The sequence below is a fragment of the Trematomus bernacchii genome, unplaced genomic scaffold (genome assembly GCF_902827165.1).
Source record: "Trematomus bernacchii unplaced genomic scaffold, fTreBer1.1, whole genome shotgun sequence".
NCBI lineage: Eukaryota > Metazoa > Chordata > Actinopteri > Perciformes > Nototheniidae > Trematomus > Trematomus bernacchii.
In genome coordinates, this window is record NW_022988043.1 from 15,333,520 (window position 1) to 15,360,255 (window position 26,736).

General features: G+C 40.9%; 1 protein-coding gene across 1 annotated transcript in view; it reads right to left on the bottom strand.

Moving 5' to 3' along the window:
• Nucleotides 1-25,769, bottom strand: part of vsig10 (V-set and immunoglobulin domain containing 10) — a 28,955-nt gene extending 3,186 nt beyond the window's left edge. Inside the window, exons 1-4 of the mRNA XM_034118282.1 lie at nucleotides 25,499-25,769; nucleotides 25,111-25,419; nucleotides 4,503-4,808; nucleotides 2,018-2,308 (exon numbers count right to left, since the gene is read on the bottom strand). Coding sequence (XP_033974173.1) covers nucleotides 2,018-2,308; nucleotides 4,503-4,808; nucleotides 25,111-25,419; nucleotides 25,499-25,550 — 958 coding nt within the window. The 5' untranslated portion in view covers nucleotides 25,551-25,769. The remainder of the gene's footprint in view (nucleotides 1-2,017; nucleotides 2,309-4,502; nucleotides 4,809-25,110; nucleotides 25,420-25,498) is intronic.
• Nucleotides 25,770-26,736: the final 967 nt, after the last annotated feature.

Genomic DNA, 26,736 nt, shown 5'->3' on the forward strand with positions numbered 1-26,736 from the left:
TGTATAAAAGACATCAGAAAAGTGCATTTTGCATGATAGGAGACCTTAGTATGATAAGTTCAATTTGTTTTCTAGTTGACCCCTGTGGGAATCAAACCCTTAATCTTAATCGACAAGGACACCACTCATCTTCAAAGCTTTAATAAACATAAAAGAATGCAGACAAGCTGATGCAAACTAATAAACTGTGACATGCTTTTGCGTCATATCATTGTTTGTGCAATCCTGTCCTGTGATGATAACCTTTACACTGCAGTGACTCACTAATGGCACGTTTCCACTACAGCCCGCAGCCCGGTTTAAGAGGGCTGTGACGTCAGCGGCCCGTCTTTGGTTGCGTTTCCACTTGGCCTAGTACCGGCCGGCGGGTCCTAATTCACAGTTTTTCTGGCCTCATAAAATCGTGGGGCCAGGGCCAGAGACAACGAGGCTGAGTCGGGCTGAGTATGCTAAACTAGAGAGAGCGTCGCTGGCAAGGGGGCAACAACTACAACAAGATGGACATATTTGACCGTGATTTAATTGTAATACACGTTTCAAAATGATGCCGAAGTAACAACATACTGATACCGGTTAGTAAAAACCATGAATTAATGCTTTGTCAAGTCTGCAGACAGACGGCAGGGGAAAAACCTTTTAAAATGCTTGTTTTCTAAATGGAGATTGGCTAAGCTAACGCAGTATATGCCCCGACCGTCCACACTCACAACAACGGCCTATACAGACATAAATAAACCAGCGACTGTATTCACCATGACACAGGCAGTCTGTGGTTTGTACTTGTTTAACTTTTGTCTAGTTTCTGAACAGATATGAGGAGCTGTGAGCTCTGAGTGCTAACAGCTAACGGCTGTGTTGTTTTTCTGGGGTCCTCTGAAGATCACGTCACGGCTCCGCCTACACTGCGTTACTATAGATACTACCCCAGTTCCTAAACTGTAATGGAAATGCGCCATAAAGTGAGCCAGTCCTAACGAGGCCCAGCCATACCGAGCGAGGCCGTGTAATGGAAACGCGCCATAACTGTCTATATCCTGCATGCAGGGCTGTGTCCATCGAGGTGTGGTTGTAACCGCATCAGGGCTTAAAATCTAAATAAACTAATTATGAGAAGGTTTTTCTAAAACCTTTATCTTGATGTTACAATAAAGTTTACACAGCGAGCAGTGCACAGGGCTAAAGAGTCGAAGAGTCTGTGTACTCTGTTAAAGAAAGAGCTGGGAGGAGGCCCATTTGATCAGTAACTTAAGTATGAGTACATTTCCTCTTACTTTAACAAAATATATTCTCCCAATTGCCTCTTGTGGTAATGTCTAGCCGTGCAGATCATTTTGTTTTAATTTGCCTACACACCACACAATTTTACAGGTGCTTTTGCTTTGTTAGAAATCATGCATGATATCAGTAGTTTACAACATTAGGATTTGTATTAAATGATCAGCTTTGAAATGATTGTGTAACTGATTTTCTGCCTCCATACATTTTTGTAGATTATCCACACTGGTCGGGCCTTTTCAAATCTATGAATGCTGAAATCTATTGACCTCAATTGCACCGGGGTGGAGGTGTATTTCAAAGCTTTAGCAGATGAACCTAAGTATGTACCTATAAACAACAATGTTATAAACTCTGGGTAAATACCATAGAAAGTGGCCTTGTTACTGTGAGTAGTCTATAAACATCTCTCCATATAGTTATTATGCAGTAAACTCTTTATTTCAAGCTGTTAACATGTTTGAAATTATGTTCTCCTTAGTGTTGCTGATGTGGAAGCAAAAACATGTCTCCCAATAAACCTGAAGAACTAAAACCCTAACTATCTGCATGGCTATTTTTGCTAATTACCTTTTTGTTGGAATGTGGATGAAGAACTGGCCCTTTAAAGTAAATGAAGGTCAATGCTAAGAATACACTGTCTACAATCCCACTGAACAGTGTCACTGTGGCTCTAAAGTGGAAAGCACATGAAAAATTTAGCAGGGTTGTAAAGAGGCTCATTTCACCAGCACATGCTTACTGAGGTTGAAGGAGCACGACTTCTGTTTCCCCGCAGCGAGCGCCGGGTGGTGGGCCGCGCACCGCAGCGTCTGCCCGTCCTCCAGCATGGAGCGGTTCAGCACCACCGACAGGCTCTCTGTCACCTCCGACTTATAAACGTGTCCTTTCCAGCCGGCCGCCTGGTCCCCCTGGTCCTCCCCCCAGAGCAGCGTCGGGGCGGGGTACGCTCCGAACCAGGTGCAGTTGAAGAGGACGTGGGAGGGGTCCTGTGCCGGGTCCCACACACACTCAGGGTGTCGGTCCGGGGCATCTGGGCAGGGCAAACATATCAGTCAGGAAATGGACAAAAGCTACAGGATGGTTTATACTAAGGACGCTTGATAACGTAATGATCAACATCAGGGCTGCCTTTTCTATATGTGACCTGCTCTATCGAAATCAGTCGCATTGACCTAAAGACACATTTTGAGTTGTATACACTGTTGTAAAGAGGAGATTCCTAGCTTTCTAATGATATCACGATTGTTTTTGTACTCCAAATATTAAGCAAAATATGTCACATTATATAATGACTGTCACCGAGTCATCATTTTGAGAAAAAGGCCTTTAAAGTTTCCTCTTCTCTGGAATCCATCGATCTGAGCAAATTATCAAAATACTACGGAGGGAAGATATTTTCGTTTGGATTACTGGTCTGGGGGAAGCTCGCGAGTGTGTGTGTGTGTATACGTGTGTGTGTGTTTGTGTAATTTTGCATTTCTGTGTATTGTTTGTTTCCCGGGGAAAACACTCACGAGAAACACCGGCTGTTATGCCTGCTGTGACGTTAAATTACTCCGTTCTCCGTTTGTAATTATGCCGTTACAAGCTTCAACGTTGTATTTATCATCTGAATTTGCCGAAACAAGTTTAATATTCTGAAAGCCAAGACTTTGTTTAATTGAAATCAGATGAAAACAAACTGTAACGGACCCTGCCGTGTTATCTATGATTACTATACGCCTTACATTCATAATTTCAGCGGGAGGGAGGGGAAGCGGCGCTGAGGAAGAGCAGAGTGGCGAGTGAGAGCTGTCATCTTCCCTTTACAAGCTTCAAAAATGTATTTATCGTATGATTTTGGAAATAAAATAAAAATCAAACAAAACACCCGAACCCCGAAAAACTATTTTTTTACGCAAATCCACGTTTAATTTGAAATGAGCCGTTGCGACTTCCGACTGATTTCGATAGAGCGGGTCACATATGTGTATCCATTACACTGTTTATTTTACACAATATTACACTTTTTATATAGATGGGGTTTCAAAAACTTGTAGCAAAACCCACTCAGGTATTTTCATTTATTTTTCCCATGTTTTATCATGTCATTTGTTGTGTTTTTTTCATAGGGGGAGGAAAAGGGAAAAACGTATATACTTATATTTAGTTAATATGTGGTTTATTACAGTGATTTCCCCTTGTTCCTATTTGAAGTATTTCCTTAATAAGAATATTTCATTATAGTAGAGGTAGACCATTTATTTTTCAAAATAAATTCTACTTTATTTTGACATTTCTTCCTTTTGTCTATACTTTCCCTGGAAATAACTATGTAATTTGGTAATAATGCTGAGACAATTGTTAGTTAAATTCGAGTTCAATAATAATTTATTTAAATCCAAGTAAATATTGATTTATTAAGCATTTATTATTGGAAACTATAGTCTCCATGTGCAGGATGTTGTACTAATTTGTTATTTGTAAAGAGACTTTTGCATGTTTCACTGAATTGCTAAGCACTGACTGAAATGTTTATTATAAATGTGTATATCAGTCATTTTCTAGAAAATGACAAGAACCTATTGTACCTTCAAAATAAAGTATTACCCAATCTATATCATGTGTAACCATAAGGATGTGCCTCAGCTACAAGCAAATCATAAATGTGTTGTCGTTGTTATTCTTCTACAGACAGGTTGATACATCAAAGTGAAAAAAAGTGGCATCTTGCCCTCCTGTAGAAAAGTCAAGCATCGGCGAGTAATTCTAGGAAGTCAGCAAAATCACAGGAAATGCTGTGTTTGCTGTGTGAGAGTTCAGGAAGTGAATTCAATGTTTCATTGTCTTAGCTTCTAACCCTGCATATAACAACAGGTAATTCGATCCATCATGCTGTCAGTCTGGCAACATTTGAAAGTGCCTAGACTTTTTCTTGACTTTCACATGATCTCAGTCCATATCTGATGCTGACTCAGCTTTTTTGCCTCACCTTATTTAACCTCTTTCAATCTCTCCAGAAGAAGTACAGTAAACCAGGCTAAAGTCTCATATGGGCGCCAGTACTAAAACATTTGAAATACAATTATATATGATATAGAATATGTATAATAATAGTTATTACTATATATTAATGGCATAATAAAATTAAGGCTTATTCTTTCTATTTTGAAGTTCCCCTTAAAAGCATCCCAGTAAACACGAGACCTGTAGTCAGAGAAGAGTATTCTGCTCGAGGTACTTACAGTATACCAGCAGCTCTGTGCTCTTATTGGCTGCCTGAAGAGATACAGTGTTGTTGGCCTTGCAGCTGTAGACTCCCTGAGCGCTGGGCTGGACGTTTTGGATACTGAAGTCCAGCCAGGGTCCGGGGGCGGAGGCCAGCGACTGGTTGCTGGACCCCGCTCCTCTGAAGGCCCAGGTCAGCTGCTGGGAGGGGTAGGAGGAGCCGGAGCAGTTAAAGGAGACTGTCGAACCCCGATAGACGATGAGGGTCCCGTTGGACAGGGCGGTGACTGGACCGATCGACAAAGACACGTTTTCTGGACCATCTGAAAGAAGTAAAAGCAGCGCATTGTTCTTATGAATACATTTCAGGGCTTTGTGGACTTAATCCATGACAAACTGGAGTTGAGACCAGGAGGCGGAGTCGCAGTCTTACACGCTTCTCTGCGCTCTCTCCTGGGCAGTCATTCATAGGAATGAACCCAATAAAATACCCAATATTAACGGTGTGTGTGTCTGCCCACGGACAATGTAAAGTAAAACCTAATAGAGGTGTCATACATAATAACTTAAAAGTAAATGTAACAACTACTACAGTGCAACAAAACAGGAAGATTAAATGTGGACTCTTAAACATAAGATCTCTAGCATCTAAAGCAATATTGGTAAATGATTTAATATCAGATTATAATATTGATATGTGCTGTCTCACTGAAACTTGGTTGAGACATGAAGAATATGTCAGCATAAATGAGGCCACTCCACCCAGCCATATCAATACTCATATTCCTCGAGGCACAGGCCGAGGAGGTGCAGCCATCTTTGACTCAAATGTACTTATCAATACTAAACCAAAATTAAATATACCTCCTTTGAAAGCCTTGTTTTTAGTCTTACGCATCCGACCTGGAAAACTTTGCAGCCAACCTTATTTGTTACAGTGTACCGTGCACCAGGTCCTTATTCAGAATTTGTATCAGAATTCTCTGAGTTTTTATCAACTTTGGTACTTAAAACAGATAAAGTAATTATCGTAGGTGACTTTAATACTCATGTTGACGACAATAAAAATAGCCTTACTGTTGCATTTAACTCTACATTAGATTATATTGGTTTCCGTCAGAGTGTAAATAAACCAACCCACTGTTATAATCACACTCTCTCGACCTTGTTCTGACTTATGGTATTGAAATGGAGCAACTATTAGACGAACCGCATAATCCTGCTTTATCCGACAATCTTTTAGTAACTTTTGAAGTACTGTTACTAGACTACAAACCATTAGTCAAAAGTTCCTGCAGCAGAAACCTATCTGTTAGTGCTATAGCCAAATGTAAGGAAGAGATTCGATCAATACTTAACTCGATAGCATGTCTGTATGTAAGGGAGGAAACTTATACAAAATGTACACCACCCCAAATTGATCATGTTGTTGATAGTGCTACAGGTGCACTGCGAATAAAATTAGACTATGTTGCTCCTTTGAAAAATAAGAAAATAAAACAACATAGACTAGCTCCATGGCATAATACGGAAACCCGCAAAATAAAGCAAAAGTCGAGACAACTTGAAAGGATATGGCGTTCCACTAAACTTGAAGAATCTCGTTTAATTTGGCATATTACTCTCAATGAATATAAGAAAGCACTGCGTAAAGCGAGAGCAGCTTACTACTCTTCATTAATAGATGAGAATAAGAATAATGCAAGATTTCTTTTCAGCACTGTAGCCAGGCTGACAGAGCCACAGCTCGATTGAGCCTTCTATTCCCATAGCACTCAGTAGTAATGATTTTATGTGCTTTTTTAATGATAAAATTGTTACTCTTAGAAACAAAATTAATGACCTCTTAGCTTTGACCAGTATAGTGTTATCAACAGCTCCCAGAAATGTAAGTTCTAATTGTTGGGGAAATATTTTCCAAGGTCCATAACTTTGACCCAGTTTATCAGTTCATACTGTCCTGACTGAGCACACGCACCTGTAACCTTGGCTGCTGTGCTCTCAGTGTTTTGTCTCCCTGTTCCTGCCTGTTGGCGTCAGCTGATAGAGGTATTATGATTCTATCTTGTTATGCACAATGTTGATTATTCTCTCTGAACTAGCTAAATACATGGGTCTGGGGTAGAGTTCTTCAGAATTGACGTGGCAACTCTACCGTGAAGTCAGACCCTCTGGCTCGTGACTTGTGATGTGAATTCTCCGGCCGAAACTCGTAATAAACCATCAGTGTTTGACATCAAAGCTCCAGCTCTATCCCGTGTCTCCTTCCTGAGTCGGTGACTCCCACTGCATTGCTACACAGAAGTTTTCCCCCACACTAATATTACACTAGATAGTAAATTAGAATGCTTTTCAACCATAAACCTTGAACAATTGAATTCAATGATTCTTTCTTCTAAACCATCAACGTGTATCTTATACCCGATTCTAACTAAGCTGTTAAAGGGCCCATGTCATGGCCATTTCCACTGATCATAATTACATTGTTGAGGTATACTAAAATAGATTTATACTGTGCAATATTCCAAACTCACATTGGTTTCGCATACAGCATCTCTGTAAAGTATGTGTATTCAGCAGTATTCACTCTCTCCACTAAACGACTCGTTGGAGCTCTTGCCCCCCCCTCCCTGTGAGCCTAGTGTGCTCCGATTGGTCAGCTCGGCCACTCTGTTCTGATTAGTCAACCACCAGAGAGGCTCCGCCCATGTCTAACAGTGCTTTTTTCGGCTCGCTCTCGGAACATCAGTCTTATAATGGCGTCGGTACAGCCGTATATTTTATACGCTAACTAACCGAACTGTACCTACAACTGTTGTTATAGAAGAGTGTGACGGCCCCAGGGCCTTTGTGCAGGTGTGTTGCAGGTCTTACGATGGGGTGGAGCTGAAGAGGCTAATCAGCGCGATCACGGACACCTGGCCGGAGCCGAGGTGCTATTAAGCCCAGCTGCCCGGAGTCACACGGCGGCCCCTGTCTCTCTCCAAGGCGGCTGCAGAAGGACAAACTCTGCGATCCCCCCCCCTCGACCACCTATCTCTGCATTTACCACAATAAATGTGCCGTGGTTTTGTAAACTCGTGTATGTCTCCTTGTCTTTCCGTTGTGGCCTACGAGCCGGTCATAACAAAGAGTAAGTTATTTTTACCTGTAATAAACTACTACTGTTTGATGAGAAATCAAATCATGGTTTGCTATATATGAATGATATGTTATAGGAGCAAATAATTCAGGGAAGAAAGGATAGGCCTACTAAGTATTTCCATTCAACTTTATTTTTAGAAATGTACAAAATGAACATAAATATACATATATACACGGTATATCATCAATTCCTCCCCATTGTCGGCATCTTGCCTATCGCAGCCGGGGCATTTTAGGACGATGCATCAGTGTGGTAGTCCCGTCATGTATTGTCCGGCAGGATCTGGCTGGACGAAATCAAATGCAAATCACAAAATATTAGAGAAACTTAGTTGTTTTAGATTTGTTAGTAGTAGTTGTGGTAGGAGTGTGGATCTATCTAATCCATCTATCTAATGAACACAGTAAGCTTGCCAGCTAATATGCTAACCTAGCTTTCTTGTTTACCTTGGTAGCAAACACGATATGAACGCTAGCTCGGAGGAACGGCAACTATAATGTAGTGTAATAAAACTACTATGAACAAAAGCTAGTGGTTCATATTAGGCTAGCAAGAACGTGTTTACAATTGCAATCTTATACGGGTAGTCTGCTACATTCATTGTAGCTGGCATAACAAAAATGTTTTCTCGAGCAAACCCATGTCTAGCTCCGTTGGTTAGCTCGGTAGCATACACGCTACGCCAGCTATAATGTAATTACTTTTCGCGACTGAGCGTACGGCAAATCACCCGGAGTATACTGTCTATGAGTATTTCGTGTGTGAATGCAGACATTCTCCTGCTATGAGATACATGTATGCAAGGCCATCTGCTGATATTAGAGTTGATATATGGAAACGCTAGCAACTTAGTTAGCACAGTTAGCACTGTGTCAATGGCTTAGCAGTCTGACACAGTTTACACATTTAAACAGTCTTGTTTGATAAATACACAAATAACAATGCAAACTTACAGGTTGTGTACCCAAATCTTCCCCTGCTCCAAACGGTCCAAACAAACTAGGAATAGCATCGTCCTTCAGTTTCAAATGCTGTGCATATCCGGCCTCAAACTGGGCAATGTTTTGGAAGCTTTCGTCAGTGCAATGCCGCGCACACAGTAACGTTCTTCGAACCTCTGAAGGAACAGTGTTAAAAAGAAATGTCAACCACTGACTTCGTCGTGGTTCTTCCGTCGGTAGGACAAACAGCTCAGATTTCTCCTCACATTTCAGGAAACAGGTCCTTGGCATTGGCATGACTGGATCGATTGTGAACTGAACCAGAGCTTCCAACAGTAAATGTTAGGCTGGCAGAGGGTGCGGCCAGCGCCGCAGGGTGTGGCCATAGCTCTTCGGGATTGGTCCATTTCGTTCCGGGTACCACATGACATCATGCCGTACCCAGAACTAAATGGAAGACTCAAATGGGCAGTGACGTATCTCCAACGAGGCGTTTTGGGGGGAGGTATTTTCTGTGTTAGAGTTTTACTCGCTACAGGGTGTACTTTGAGGGTTTTGACTCTGCACACCGTTTACATGCATAAAAACCTTCATAACACACAAGGGGACGGGTAATAACCGGAAAAGCATGACATGGGAGCTTTAAAGTACGTTTTTCCATTAATTAACACTTCTTTATTAAATATTATGAATATGTCTTTATTATCAGGCTATGTTCCACAATCATTCAAAGTAGCAGTGATAAAACCTCTTCTTAAAAAGCACAACCTCGATCCAGAGGTTTTAGCCAATTATAGACCTATTTCTAATCTTCCGTTCCTCTCAAAAATGATTGAGAAAGCAATCGCAAAACAGTTATGTGATTACTTAAAAAAACAATGATTTATTTGAAGATTTTCAGTCTGGCTTTAGAACACATCATAGCACAGAGACAACTCTGGTTAAAGTCACAAATGACCTTCTAATAGCCTCAGACAGGACTTGTCTCTATTCTTGTCTTGCTCGATCTCAGTGCTGCATTTGATACTATCGACCATGACATCCTATTGCAAAGACTAGAGCACTTAGTTGGCATAAAGGGAACTGCTTTAGGCTGGTTTAGGTCCTATCTATCTGAACGCTCTCAGTTTGTATGTGTCAACGATGAATCTTCCATGCAAACCAAAGTTAGCCATGGAGTGCCACAGGGCTCAGTGCTTGGACCTATTTTGTTCACATTATATATGCTTCCGTTAGGCAATATTATAAGGAATCACTCTGTACATTTTCACTGTTATGCGGATGATACTCGACTATATTTATCCATAAAGCCTGATGAAACCAATGATCGAAATAAAATTCAAGACTGCCTCAAGGACTTAAAAACGTGGATGACCTTACATTTTTTGATGATAACCCTAACCCTAACACGGCCAAAACTGAAGTTATTGTACTCGGCCCAAAGAATCTACGAAACAAACTATCAAAAGATATATTAACTATGGATGGCATTAATTTGGCCTCCAGTGAGACTGTAAGGAATCTTGGTGTTATATTTGATCATGATTTATCTTTTAACGCCCACATAAAATTAATCTCACGGACCGCCTTCTTTCATCTATGTAACATTGCAAAAATCAGACATATCTTGCCTCAAAACGATGCAGAGAAACTAGTCCATGCATTTGTTACTTCAAGGCTGGATTATTGTAACTCTTTATTATCAGGGTGTACCAAAAAGTCAGTTAAGTCGCTTCAGCTGATTCAAAATGCTGCAGCACGTGTACTAACCAGAGTTCGGAAAAGGGACCACATTACTCCTGTTTTGGCTGCCTTACACTGGCTCCCTATAGAACACAGGATAGAATTTAAAATTCTTCTTCTCGCCTACAAAGCCCTTAATGGGCAGGCGCCATCTTACCTTAAATAACTCATTATACCCTACTGTCCTACTAGGGCATTGCGTTCCAAGAATGCAGGGTTGTTGGTTGTTCCTAGGCTGAAGTCGAATAGTCCATTTAGCTTAGGAACCTTCCTAACGGAGTGAAATGACCCGGAAGTCCCTCAGTGGCAGCCATGATAAGTGCCGTTCGAATTCTCTAGATCAGCGGTTTTCAAAGTGTGAGGCGCGCCTCCCCTGGGGGGCGCCAGAGAGCTTCAGGGGAGGCGCAGCGTGAGAAAAAAATAAAGAGAAACAATGAAATCTAGCTCGTTAACTTCAGCTAACTTTATGCGAGCGGCAACATGGATCGATTTTTAGTGAAGTTACCTAAAGTGAGAGAGGAGACAGCGTCTGGCCACCCCAGTTGGCAGCTTTGTTTTGAAATAAAAGTTGTGGCTCATCGGACATTTATCAGAGAAAATCCCTGATGTCCGAGTGCAAGTGAATGCAGCACAAGACGCGAGCCTTGTAACCCTGGCGCGAGCGAGGAAATGTGATTGGCGGCGATTTCATTTGAACGGGCGGCAGAAAACGAGAAGCATTCGGACCCAAGTACACGGAAGGAATAAGGTATTTGCGGTCTACAATGACAGAGAAGAGACTGTCAAGTTTGGCTGTGCTCAGCATTGAATCAAAACGCACTAAAGCTTTGGATGTTAATACGTTTGTGAGGCGTTTTGTTGAACAAGATGGTAATCGCCGCATTCAGCTGTAATAGGCATGCCAACTTGATGCTCTGCTCACGGATGACTCGAGCATTAAAAACTGTTAAGATGATGACCTTACGTGTGTACATATATTTTTTTCTTTGTGGGGGTCTGCCCTGAGAAAGTCAAATAAGATGGTGTGTAAAACTACACTGCCCAGACAAAAATAAGTAACCACTTTGATTTAACTAGGCCAGTAGGTAAGGGCATTCCACTGGATAATAATACCCCTGCATTATAGCAACAACAATAATAATAATAATAATAGCAATAATAATTGGGAGGGGGGGCACGGCTGTTCTTATATTCTCTGAGGGGAGGCTCACCTTCCCACACTTTGAAAACCCCTGCTCTAGATGATAGGAAAGGAGGTTTCAAACTTCCTTTATAACCTCCTTTAGCTTAGGAACCACTGGACCTCCCTCGCCGAAAGGAGAGGAGAAAATGCTGCTCCACAATGCCTTGCAGCCGCAGCATTTGCCGTCACACAACAGTCGGCCGTTCACGGAAACAACCGATTATGACCGAGAAATGATATCATGAAAGTTACGGTGCTTATTAAGCTTTTTAAAACGTATGTGGTAACTTGCCAAAGTGCTTTGTTTTGAACGTTCATCAGTATTATAACCAAAAAGAGAAATATGAACGTTAGTTTTTACTGAAATGATCAAATAAAGTCAACATTTCATAGTCTTTACTGAGCTGTGTGGGGTTTGTTCAACTTTTAAAAGATGTTTGAATGGTGATATACACAGTGATAGATGTTAAGGACTAACGTTTATAATAAATACATTTGTATTGATTTTAAGATCTTTTCATAGTTCATACAATCATACGTATTGGGATCATTTGTATTAATGTGGACCGGAGGGAGAGGGTGACGAGCATAAGTTTCACTTTCCTTTTTTATTTCAATTCCAACTTTGGTCATGAAGAATATGTTTCTCTGTTGTCCACGTTCATAAAGCATAAAACAACAGCATCAGAGCACGGTGCAGAGTCTCTAGATGAGTTTACAGTAGTCCCTCGTTCTTATTATACATCCATGTTGTAGTCTGCTGTATAGAAAACTGTAGTTTCCATAGTTTTCCCACAGCAGCAGATGCACATTTATGACGTCCGCTGGCGCATCATAAACACGTTGGATAGTGAAAGTGCAGTCGGATTCTCTAAAGTACCGCAGTCCCTTTTCCTAAATCCTTTTGAATACTCCTATCCACTATCCCTTAACCTGTTAAGCACCATGTTTTCATGTTTCAGGCTCGAAAATGACATGCCCAAAACAAATGACTACAACTTAACTTCTAAAAGGGTTATATGAATAATTTCTTTTATCAAAGCAAGGTTACATCTGTGAGTTGGATGTAGAAGTGTCAGAATCAATATAGATGTTTTTTATTTTAAAGAAAATTCAGATTTTACATAGTAAAAAACTGTAAATTATAGTGTCCGTCCAAAGATTCTTTTTTACAGATAGTGAAAACTACCCTTGGATGATGGGTTAGTAGACTAAAAGCTTTAGGAATCCAAAGTACAACATATAATAAGTACCCTGTATCAAGATTGATGCAAAACAAGTGACATTTGACCTTTTTAGAGAGGTTTAGCCAAAACCACCCCACCTCTGAGGTGATTTGGGTGAAAATGTTTCTTTTTCCATATCTCTGGCCCCCCTTGGTCGATTTTGATGGTTGACACCTCTTTCTGACCGTTAGAGCCAATGGAATCGAAGGGGGAGGCCCCCACACACACACGTTGTGAAGAGAAAAGGTGGGGGCTGCGCGCATGTAATTTTGCAGCAGAGTGGACCGATCTCTTGCTCTGACATTTGGAAACGAAAAAGCAGTTTTATTGCTTATGGATTATCAGAAATCATTTCAAAGAGGACACAGACACATTGGATTAACCTATGGATTAACTGCAGCATTGTTTTTTTATCGTTTTAATGCCATTGAAGACCAGTTTTGACCAAGGTAAGCCATGTTAGCGTTTCTAGCTACCTAGCTCCATATGTTATGATGTACGCTTTCGTTTATAGCGTCACAAATGTTTATCACTGAGTGTTGAGGTGGGCACCCCCAGATTCTGTGTCTCCAGCTGATGCAAAACGAGGGGTTGGCTGTGCATCTAGGATAAGTAATAAGGGAGTTATGAGTGAGTTTAGGTGCAGAGATAGGTTACATTTTTTCGCTCGTGGATAATTCAGAGGCTGAGTGTTAGCATTGTGGGGTTTTTTTTGGAGAAAAAAAATTAAAAAGATCAGTTAGCTGAGTTTCTTCCCATTACATGGATATAAAACATTCATAGTTTATTAAATATTAAGATTCCTTAAACGTTGTTTCCTGCAAATGACGCGTTTATCCGCCCGGTACCTGGGGGGCCGTGCGTAACAGGTTAACCCCATGACGTTTCACTCAGAGGTCAAGGAATAGACGATAGGGTTAGACGTTAGGAGCTGATTTTTGGATTATCCGACCGCAACCCTAGAGTCTCTAAAAGTACAATGAGAGCCAGAGCCTTTTCTTATCAAGCTCCACTTTTGTGGAATCAGCTTCCAGTTTGTGTTCGGGCGGCAGACACCCTATCCGTTTTTAAGAGTGCGCTTAAGACCTTCCTTTTTGATAAAGCTTATAGTTAGGGCTGATTAAATTCAGCCCCTAGTTTTGCTGCTATAGGCTTAGACTGTCGGGGGAAACCTTACTTCTTCCTTCTCTCTGTCTGTACCTGTGTACTCTCATGTTCCGAATAACCCAGCTTCACCCAAATTTCTTTTTGGTGTCCATCTACGCCGGGATCCTGAGTCGTGGCTGATCCTGTTGCTGTGGTCCTGGATCCTGAGTCCTGTGTCCTGGATCCTACATCCTGAGTCCTGGATCCTGAGTCCTGGATCCTCTATCTTGAGTCCTGGATCCTGAGTCCTGGATTTCGAGTCATGGCTGAACCGGTCTCTGCGGTCCTGCCTGACTCATCATACTACTTCCCTGATGGCTCCCACAGGATTGTTGACATCCTTGTGGATTCATCTTCTTATTATAGACACATGCATTTCCAAACATTTGGACTACCTATGTTGTAAATGTATTATCTTTTCGATGTACACACGGCATCTATTGCACGTCTGTCCGTCCTGGGAGAGGGATCCCTCCTCTGTTGCTCTCCCTGAGGTTTCTCCCATTTTCCCCTTTAAACTGTGGGGTTTCTTTGGAAGTTTTTCCTTGTACGATGTGAGGGTCCAAGGACAGAGGGTGTCGTATTGTCATACTGATATTCTGTACAAACTGTGAAGTCCACTGAGACAAATGTAACATCTGGAAGGTCACCAGTTCAAGTCCCGGCAAGACCAAGTGCTACCGAGGTGTCCCTGAGCAAGGCACCGTTCCCTACACTGCTCCCCGGGCGCCGTTCAAAATGGCAGCACACTGCTCCTAACACTAGGATGGGTCAAATGCAGAGAAACAATTTCCCCACGAGGGATTAATAAAAGTCCATCTTATTTGTGATATTGGGCTATATAAATAAACATTGATGAGTAAAGTTTTTAATGGAACTTTGTAGGATGAAGGATTCTGTTAGATGTCATCATTCTTTAACCTGTTAAACCCCATCCCTGTTTTCTCGAAAATGACATTTCCAGAACAAATGACCATAACTACACTTCTAAAAGGGGAAAATTAATAATCTTTTTTCTCAAAGTAATGATACACCTGTGAGTTGGATGTAAAAAAGTCAGAATCAATATAGATGTTTTTTATTTTAAAGAAAATTCAGATTGAACATAGTAAAAAACTGTAAATTATAGTGTCCATCCAAAAATTATTTTTTACTTATAGTGAAAACCACCTTTGAATGATGGGATGGTAGACTAAAAGCTTTAGGGATCCAAAGTACAACATATAATAAGTACCCTGTATCAAGATTGATGCAAAACAAGTGACATTTTACCTTTTCAGAGAGGTTTGGCAAAAATAACTCCACCTCTGGGGTGATTTGGGTGGAAATGGGCGTTTTTGCCGTTTCTCTGGAACCCATTGGTCGATTTTGGTGATTGACATCTCTTTTTAACCGTTAGAGCCAATAGAATCGAAGGGGAATTTCCACATACACGCTACCAAAAGAAAGTGGGGGCTTCACGCATGCAGTTGACCGTAAACCGAAACCTATCTCACGCTCTGAAATCTGAAAATGGAAAAGTAGGTTTATTGCTGATGGATTATCAAAAATCATTTCAAAGTGACACAGATACATTGGATTAACCTATGGATTAACCTTCAGCTTCGTTTTTATCGTTTTAATGCCATTGAAGACAACTTTTGATCAGACAACAACGAAGGTAAGAGATATTGCCGTTTTTGCTACCTAGCGCCACGTGTTATGATGTCTGTTTTTGTTTGTTATGTCGCGAGTTCTTATCATAGAGTGATGCTATATATACCTATCGATTCTGTGTCTTCTCACGATGCTAATCGATATGTTGGATGTGCAGTTACGATAAGTAATAAGGGTGTTATGAGTGAGTTTCTGTGCAAACGCTGTTAGCATTTTTTCGCTCATGGCTAATTCAGAGGGTCAGCGTTAGCTTTGTGGGTTTTTTTGCAAAAAAAAAAAAGTGATCAGTTAGCTGAGTTTCTTCCCGTTACATGGATATGAAACATTCATAGTTTATTAAATATTAAGAAGCCCTCAGACGCTGTTTCCTGCAGATGATGTGTTTTTCCGCCCGGGGGCGGGTCGATGGGGTTCAACAGGTTAAAGGTCCCATGTCCTGCTTTTCCAGTTATTACCCGTCCCCTTGTGTGTTATGAAGGTTTTTATGCATGTAAACGGTCTGCAAAGTTGTGTGTGTGTGCGGACTTCCTCACACACACACACACTCAATCTTTTCTCAGCTGCAGCTCCGCCGATTTCTCATCCCTGAGACGGCGGGACGCGGCGAGGCTGTGAGTCGGTGTGTGAGCACACACAAACTCCCAGCCAGGCTGCGGGTGTGTGTGTGTGTTCAGGCTGGGTTTCGCTGTGTCTCGCTGTCTCGCAGATGGCCACTGGGCTCATAGGGAGGGGGGGACAGGAGCTCCAACAAGCCGTATAGACAGAGAGTGAATACACATACTATACAGAGATGCTGTATGAGAAACCAATGTGATTTTGGAAAATTGCACAATATAAATCTATTTTAGTATACCTCAACAATGGAATTATGATCAGTAGAAATGGCCATGACATGGGACCTTTAAAACATATTATTCTGTTGTTAGTAAGATGTCATGTCTGCAAGTGTTAATGTTATAAAATATGTATACTTTTATCAAGACACGACTATAATATAATAAAGGTTTATGATAATGGTTATACCACAATATGTAAAGAACATTTTCTATAAAAAGGAAGACTGAGTGAAATTCCTCTTTAAAATTTAATTTTCAAAAGTTAATACAACACATAAAAAAATACCACCAACAATAAATCCTTGATAAAGTTAAAACATCCTGAATAGTCATTGTGAGGTTCTGATGTTTTTCTCTGTTTTGTATCATTGTTTACTGAATAATTTATGAAAAGAATAATTTGAAGGAATTGGTATGGTAGTGTCTGTTTCTGAATAATATACATTATATGACTGGATTATAATTATTGATGCATTTATATTTCAATTATTTCAAGGTTATATTGCTAGTGAGCATATAATAACACATTCTAATATCATTGGCATATTTATCAAATAAATAATTTGTCGATTATAAAAAGTATTGTATTTGTATTGATTAATTGAATGATTTCAACGTAATCATTAATTATAATAAATTACAATAATAGCAATAAAAAGGTATTATTGCATCTTTGAGTATCGGTCTCTGTGTGTGTACCGCTCAAGCCCCCAGGAAGTGCGCCGGACTCTGAGGAAAATATTAGTTGTGGCCAAACGGCGGTACTATACTTCCGTATCAGTCGCCGGGCCCGGAAAGACTTTTTCCCATTGACTAACATTGGGAAAGAGACGTCTGTAAATCGTTAGATAATTCTGTCCTCAAGTTGTAAAATGTGCTAATAACGTTATTCTGAGAGTTATTTTCCTCAGCATTATGAACGCCATTTTGTCTTCATGCGCCAATGAGCAACTCTCATACATGAGAGTAACTTCCAGGCAAAAAGTATGGCTCCGCCCACTTTTGGGGGAAAACAACGCTGTCATTTGAATGGCGGTCAATACAAATTCTTCGGTCTTGATATATGGTTAAATATAGCAGTAGGCTATCGATTTTCATAGATGAGAGTAACATCTACGTCAATTTACGGCCCCGCCCACTTTTGGGGGAAACAACGCTGTCATTTGAATGGCGATCGAGCCTGAAGCCACAGAGCTCTTCTTTTACTGTCTTTTGTTCTTAGAGGAAGTACAGAAAAACGTAACTCTGGATTTGTTTTAATGTTTGAGGTGCAATAAACGACACAGCAGCTTTTTGGCATGATAAAACTATTATTTTCCGCCTCGTTCATGAGAGTAACAGCTGGAGTAATGACAGCCTCGCCTACTGATTTTTATTTAACCATATATCGAGACTGATTGTCGATTTCAAATGATTGAATGTAATTGTTTGCCTGACTGGCCATTGTAATCGACCTCTTTGAAGATCCAAAAATCCACGGTTTTCAAAAAATTCTGATCGGATTGGCAAAAACTTCAGAATTTGTATTGACCGCCATTCAAATGACAGCGTTGTTTTCCCCAAAAAGTGTGCGGGCCGTAATTTTCGCCCGGAAGTGACGTAGGTGTTACTCTCATCTATAGAGAGGTGAAGTCCCGCCCATCTACTTCCGACCCATGGGACCTTATTTCTGAAAGATTATGCATTGAAGTCAATGGGGAGAGAAAGATTATCTTTCGATCCCGTTTGAATTGTGCCACGAATTACACATATGATGTTTGTCAATCTTAACAAATAATTTCCATGTCAAAAAAGTCAGTTTGTCGTAAAACTGTTGAAATATAAGACTATGAAAAATACGCAACTATAAAGACTACAAATCCCAGAATCCCGGTCCCGCATGCTGGCTCTTACGGAACCGACTAACTCCCCTTTTGTGTATGTACAGCTCTCAACATGCCCAGAGTAGTGATTTTCACCTCTTTTAATACTTTTCGCCTCATTCTGAAAGAAAGAAGTGAAATGTGCCAACGTGACGGCCGTCTTGGTGTGTGGTGCGAGACGGGAGATGTAGTTCATTGAGCGGTTTCACACAAAAAAAGTGTTACTTCACAGTTTTACGACACATTTCTTTTTTTTTGCAAAATTATCTTTTAAATTGACAAACATCATATGTGTAATTTGTGGCACAATTCAAACGGGATCGAAAGATAATCTTTCTCTCCCCATTGACTTCAATAGATGAGAGTAACAAATGCGTCACTTCCGGGCAAAAATAACGGCTCCGCCCACTTTTGGGGGAAAACAATGTTGTCAGTTGAACGGCGGTCAATACAAATTCTGAAGTTTTTGCCAATCCGATCAGAAATTTAAGAAAACCGGAGATTTTTGGATCTTCAAAGAGCCCAATTCCAATGGCCAGACAGGCAAACAATTGCATTAAGCCATTAGAAATCGACGATCGGGCTCGATATATGGTTAAATATAGCAGTAGGCTATCGATTTTCATAGATGAGAGTAACATCTACGTCACTTTACGGCCCCACCCACTTTTGGGGAAACAACGCTGTCATTTGAATGGCGATCGAGCCTGAAGCCACAGAGCTCTTCTTTTACTGTCCTTTCTTCTTAGAGGAAGTACAGAAACACTGAACTCTTAATTATATTTAATGTTTGAGGTGCAATAAACGACACAGCAGCTTTTTGGCATGATAAAACTATTATGTTCCGCCTCGCTCATGAGAGTAACAGCTGGAGAAATTACAGCCTCGCCTACTGATTTTAATTTAACCATATATCAAGACCGATTGTCAATTTACAATGATCGAATGTAATTGTTTGCCTGACTGGCTATCGTAATCGAGCTCTTTGAAGATCCAAAAATCCACAGTTTTCAAAAAAATTTGATCGGATTGGCAAAAACTTCAGAATTTGTATTGACCGCCATTCAAATGACAGCGTTGTTTTCCCCCAAAAGTGGGCGGGGCCGTAATTTTTGCCCGGAAGTGACGTAGGTGTTACTCTTATCTATAGAGAGGCGAAGTCCCTCCCCTTCCGGTTGAGCTCCATGGGACCTTATTTCGGAAAAGTTATGCATTGAAGTCAATGGAGAGAGAAAGATTATCTTTCGATCCCGTTTGAATTGTGCCACGAATTACACATATAATGTTTGTCAATTTAAAAGATAATTTTACAGGTAAAAAAAAAATAAAAATGTGTCGTAAAACTGTGAAGTAACACTTTTTTTGTGTGAAACCGCTCAATGAACTACATCTCCCGTCTCGCACCACACACCAAGACGGCCGTAACGTTGGCACATTTCACCTCTTTCTTTCAGAATGAGGCAAAAAGTATTAAAAGAGGTGAAAATCACTACAAGTCTGGGCATGTTGAGAGCTGTACATACACAAAAGGGGAGTTAGTCGGTTCCGTAAGAGCCAGCATGCGGGACCGGGATTCTGGGATTTGTAGTCTTTCTAGTTGCGTATTTTTCATAGTTTTATATTTCAACAGTTTTACGACAAACTGTGACTTTTTTGACATTGAAATTATTATTATGAATTGTGCCACGAATTACACATATGATGTTTGTCAATCTTAAAAAATCATTTCCATGTCAAAAAAGTCACAGTTTGTCGTAAAACTGTTGAAATATAAGACTATGAAAAATACGTAACTATAAAGACTACAAATCCCAGAGTCGCGTAAGTGATGTCACAATTGTTTTCCTCCACCATTCAGATACCTAAGATCAGCGCAATATAGATATAATCTATCTATATGGCGCTGGCTAAGATAAGATAACTTTAACAAGATGCCTGTGTGCTTAGTACCAGGTTGTTATTATACCAGCAATGGGTCTTGCTCGTTCTTTTGCTTCCCGTCTGATGAAACGACCAGGAGTGGCTTGATCAAGTTAGCTACCTAGCTAGTAGCTAGCACGTTAGTTAGCATTACAGCCTTGTCATTTGTATTAGCCTTAACATGAAGTAACATTAAGTAACCCAACATGTTAAACAGTAAGAGTAGTAGTCATATTTCGTGAACCCTTTGAATAGTACTGTCACCGGTGTGATCATTCTATAATACACCATTTAAGCCTGGGGGAGAAATGCTAACGCTAACGTTAGCATCGGCGATCTTCTCTACTTCATGCTATCTGCACAAATGGTTGACATTAAACATTAAAACGACCAGGCAGTTCAGAGAGAATCAAAGGAAGGCAGGCAGGCAGCTTTGCATGACATTCTTCAGGACGTGTTTCATTGTGGTGATAGTGAGGATAGTCAATCGTTATGTTGACAAGACAGTAGTGACGGCCATCTTGGTGACGTCACTGACGTGTGTTGTTGACCAGAGATGTAGTTCATTGAGCGTTTCACACAAACAAATGTGTTACTTCACAGTTTTACGACACTTTTTTTTTTTTTTGACTTGCAAAATTATCTTTTAAATTGACAAACATCATATGTGTAATTCGTGGCACAATTCAAACGGGATCGAAAGATAATCTTTCTCTCTCCATTGACTTAAAATGTGTCGTAAAACTGTGAAGTAACACATTTGTTTGTGTGAAAGGCTCAATGAACTACATCTCTGGTCAACCACACACGTCACCAAGATGGCCGTCACTACTGTCTTGTCAACAAACGATTGACTATCACCACAATGAAACACGTCCTGAAGAATGTCATGCAAAGCCTGCCTTCCTTTGATTCTCTCTGAACTGCCTGGTCGTTTTAATGTTTAATGTCAACCATTTGTGCAGATAGCATGAAGTAGAAAAGATCGCCGATGCTAACGTTAGCGTTAGCATTTCTCCCCCGGAATTAAATGGTGTATTATAGAATGATCACACCGGTGACAGTACTATTCAAAGGGTTCACGAAATATGACTACTACTCTTACTGTTTAACATTTTGGGTTACTTAATGTTACTTCATGTTACTTCATGTTAAGGCTAATAAAAATGACAAGGCTGTAATGCTAACTAACGTGCTAGCTACTAGCTAGGTAGCTAACTTGATCAAGCCACTCCTGGTCGTTTCATCAGACGGGAAGCAAAAGAACGAGCAAGACCCATTGCTGGTATAATAACAACCTGGTACTAAGCACACAGGCATCTTGTTAAAGTTATCTTATCTTATCTTAGCCAGCGCTATATAGATAGATTATATCTATATTGCGCTGATCTTAGGTATCTGAATGGTGGAGGTAAACAATTGTGACATCACTTACGCGACTCTGGGATTTGTAGTCTTTCTAGTTACGTATTTTTCATAGTCTTATATTTCAACAGTTTTACGACAAACTGTGACTTTTTTGACATGGAAATGATTTTTTAAGATTGACAAACATCATATGTGTAATTCATGGCACAATTCAAACGGGATCGAAAGATAAGTTTTCTCTCCCCATTAGCCGCGTTCACACCGGAGTACTTTCACCGTACTTTTCGCGTTTTAGTTCCGTGAGTACCCCTTATGTCGCGTTCACACCAAAAATCGTACTTAATCTCGGGTACTTTTACCCCCATTTTTAGAGCCAGCTCAGAGAGCGTACTTTTCTGTGGGTGAAAAGAGCTCCAAAAGTGCCCCAGTGCTGATTGGCTGGGCGAATTGCAAACCACGCCCGTACAACTCTGAAAATGTTGTGTGAAGACGCCATTGTTTTTCCTCGCTACAAAAACACAACGCTCCGTGCGTTGTGTTTGTTTTTGAAAGCAGTTATGGCAAGCATCAAGAAATGATGAGGAGGTGTCGGCGCTTCTGGAGATCTACGCAGAGGACGCGACCCAGGGAATGCACTGAAGCCAGTTCAGTAGCTTTCACTCGACCTGGGAATGTGCACAGCCCCACGGCACACACCGGCTAAAAATAAAGAAACTCGGGCAGGACTACAAACGGCGGATTCAGTGGCCAACGATGACGACCACGACGAAGGTAAAATCAACTACATGCACTGGGGTTTTAATCTGCACAATAATGGTCTCAGATGTACTTTTATTTGCTCAGTAGATCAAGCTAGCCATGCTAGCCATAATAGGCTAACACCGGCCCCGAGCACACAGTACACACACACTGTAACTTTGTCTTGAAAGAACGTTACGCATCGAACTGATGTTCACAATCATGTTTATTTCATAATATTCATCATATTTTATGTTTAACTTGCCTCAACAACATTAAACAAAGTTCAAGCATACATGAAGCACTCTTCAAAAAGGAACAATCCTCCGTGTTTGAACCTCTTAAATCGCTGCATAGCCGATTTATTTGGACTGGATTATCCCAGAGAGGCCAAACATTCTTTATAACACAGTTTCAGATTTGTGAAACCTTAATTCTATTTGTGAAAATACAAAAAACACATTCCTAGTATGTTGTAAAACTACATGGCGACTAAACTTGTATATTGTATATTGCTTATTTTCCCTTCTTAGGAAAGCGGACACGGGATGCGAATTTCTTTGACACCGCCCAGGCGTTGGAGGACCGGCGTGCCGTGGTGAATGAGTCGCTGCGTGGAGATCAGATGGTGCTGTTCACCAAGGCCCAGGAAACGGAGGACAAGATGCTCACCTCGATGGAGCGCCAGGCAGAAGTGTTCAAGCAGCAGATGGAGCGCCAGCAGCACCAGGATGAAGTGTGGGCGCTGCGCCATGAGGAAGCGTCGGCGCAGCGGCAGGATGAGCGACAAACTGCATTTAATAACAGTTTATTTGGTATAGTTTTTGTAAATACTGACACACGACACACAACGTTGCACTAAGGTGTGCATGCTGCTGAGAATATCCCTACACCTGGGACAGTTTATTTTATATTGTTATTACTGTTATGACTTTATTTTATATATAATGTTTACTGACATGTACAACTGACACTTTATTTACATTTAAAATTGTTCTATTTAATGTTATGTCTTGAGAGTGCAATAAAGAAAACCGACATGGCGATTAAGCTTATTTCTCCTGACACTTTATCTTTTGTGACCTGTGTAGCATCCTATACATCACATGTAAGTGATTATTCTGATACCATCATGTTTCATCGGTTATAAACTGGCAAAGCTTTATTTGTCATTTATTTATCATCAATGTTGCAACCTTGTGGGGGAATGGCAGGGGCACATACACAAATATGACAATTTATATCATTTTAAATATTATTTGACCTAAACTTTTAATTCCCCCCCATTTCACACAACACAACATGGAGTCCACTATGGGCCAAAACTAACATGTATGTTTGCATAGTGTTTATGGCAGACGGATGCAGTGGGTCTCAGGAAGATATATAATAAAGGTGGGTTTGCTGCTGAGACTCCCTACACCTGGGAGTTTATTTTATATTGTTATTACTGTTATTATATAGTACAACTGACACTTTATTTTATATTGACAATGTTTACTGACATGTACAACTGACACTTTAGTTACATTTAAAATATTTCTATTTAATGTTATGTCTTGAGAGTGCAATAAAGAAAACCGACATGGCGATTAAACAGATCCTGTATCAGTTTTTCTTCTTCTCTTGTTTTGTAGCGGGTTGCAAACAACTTTAAGGTGCTTACCGCCACCTACTGTACTTGTAATCTTCCCTCAGGGAAAAGTACTCCGGTGTGAACGCGATCTGTACTAAGTACCCTGGGGTTAAAAGCGCCAGGGCTCTTATGGCGCATTTCCATTGCAGCGCGTAGCTCGCTTTAAGCGTGCCGTGTCGTGCCGTCCCCTTTTTTGGTTGTGCTTCCACTAGGCCTCGTTCCGGCGCGGCACGGCGCGGGGCCACTTTTTCCCCTCTTTTCTGGCCCTAGAAAATTGTGGTTCTATCGGGGCCAACAAACAGGGCTGAGTCGGGCTGAGTATGCTAAACTAGAAAGAGGAGCGCTGGCAAGAGGGCTAGAACTACAACAAGATGGACATATTTGACCGTGATTTAATTGTAATACACGTTTCAAAATGATGCCGAAGTAACAACATACTGATACCGGTTAGTAAAAACCATGAATTAATGCTTTGTCAAGTCTGCAGACAGACGGCAGGCGAAAAACCTTTTAAAATTCGTGTTTTTCTAGATGGAGATTGGCTAAGCTAACGCAGTATATGCCCCGACCGTCCACACTCACAACAACGGCCTATACAGACATAAATAAAGCAGCGACTGTATTCACCATGACACAGGCAGTCTGTGGTGTGTACTTGTTTAACTTTTGTCGAGTTTCTGAACATATATAAGGAGCTGTGAGCTCTGAGTGCTCACAGCTAACGGCTGTGTTGTGTTTCTGGATTTCTCATTGAAGATGACGTCACAGCTCCGCCTACACTGCGTTACTATAGTAACTACCCCAGTTCCTAAACTGTAATGGAAGCGCAGCATGAAGTGAGTCGGCCCTGTTAAGGCCCAACGCGGCCAAGCCGTACCGAGCCGTACCGAGTGTGGCCGAGGCCGACCGTGTAGTGGAAATGCGCCATTAGTGCCGGAACTAAGTACAGGAAAGTACTTGGTGTGAACGCGGCTATTGACTTCAATGCATAACTTTTCCGGAATAAGGTCCCATACCCCGGAAGTAAGTGGGAGGGACTTCGCCACTCTATACATCGCTCTGCACCATGCTCTGCACTGATCACAGTAGCACCTGTTTCCATGTGACTGTCTGCTATGTTGAAGAACAGGTTTGTGCGTAGTAGAAAAGCCGCTTCACTGACATAGTGAGCTCGGAAACCGCAAAGATCATCACCCTTTCATGGACATTATGAGCCTTCACTTACTTGTTACTTGTAGCAGGACACATGCGTGAAAGATGTTGTTGCCTGGCAGCGTGGAGTTGCACAGGTAGGTGCCCTCATCCTTAGGTAACACTGCCCGGATGTTCAGACTCCCGTCATGCAGCACTGCGAGGCGCTGTCCGAGGGAAGGGCTCGGCGAATAAATGCCACCTTGAACAACTTCTTTTCCGTTTTTTATCCATGACGTTAAAGTCGGTGTTACGTTACCGAGGGTGTAACACGGAAGTATAACGACGTCTCCCTTTTCGGCTGTCAGGGCCGTTTCGGTGGAGCCACTACCCGAAACTGCAGCTTAAGAAGAGAGAGAAAAAACATAATGTAAGCCGAGTTTACACTCACCTGAGGCTGTGTGGCCACACCATTAACTCACCTGTCACACATAAACACAGGTGTAGAAGCGCTACAGGTGTGACTGTCTTCATGTTAACTCTCCAAAAGCCTACATCGCCTTTAAAAAAGAAAGTGAACAAAAGGGCTTCCCGTCCAAACCTGCCTGACTAGTATACCTGTGTGAGCCTGTCGGAAACACACAGAGATACCTGGGTCACCAGTCCGCCCATTATAACACCAGTAACACACTACAGCAGGGAGCACCGTGACACGGGGTGAACTCTCCGCAGTCCTGCTTTGTTTACTAGAGTATGCTGATCCGGAAACTTTGGTACGAATACACCACACCCTGACTTCACCTTGTTAAAGCTACAGTAACACCATTCTTCTTTTTCTTCTATATTAAGCATACTGGAATTACTAAACACAGGTAGTCCTGTTAGGCTATATCTGTATTTATATTTGGGTTAATCTGTTCATCATTGAGCCTGAAAACAGCATTTGAAGATCATCTCACATAGAAATATGAAGCAGATGAAGTTTACTCGGTTTTTATACAGTTAAGGAATATGTACATACAATGTAAAGTTATTGTAATTTTCATTGTATAAACTTATAAAGAATTGTCATTCTTATAAAATACATGTATAACATGTGTATGACATTTTCTGAATGATAAAATCACCCAGCAAAGTCTCATTTAGCAGTTACATGGTATGTTGTAGTAAATAAAGATCATAGGTTTGCTTATAGTGTTATTGTAATTGCATTCATTATTTACAAGACTGGTTATTTCATTCTGGTGTACATTCATACATAATTTAACATTAACATATTAACATTAACATATAGTTGCCTGGTCCCAGACTGTTCTGAGACCAATTGAGGTTCTTTATAAACAAGCCTTAACAGTTAGGGATAGAAAGTCATTAAAACACCATCATTGTCCAAATATACTGTCCAAATACAAACTTTTAAGTTTTGATGGTCTTGTTCTGCTTTCAAGAGTTCGATTAGTATTCAGGATCATTTACAATGCTACAACACCACCATTGAGGAGCCTTTTTCAGCTTCGCCGTGAGCAGGGTTGCAGACACTCAAGATCTGCAACTGCCTTTGCACAATCTGCATTTTCATTTATGGCCATCAAACACTGGAAAACTCTTCCAGTTGAACTTAAAACCTGTACTGACTTTAACTAATTCTCTTATGGTGCAAAACAATTTATATAAAGCAGTCATGCCAACATGAATTACACTATAATCTGAGTTTTTCAAT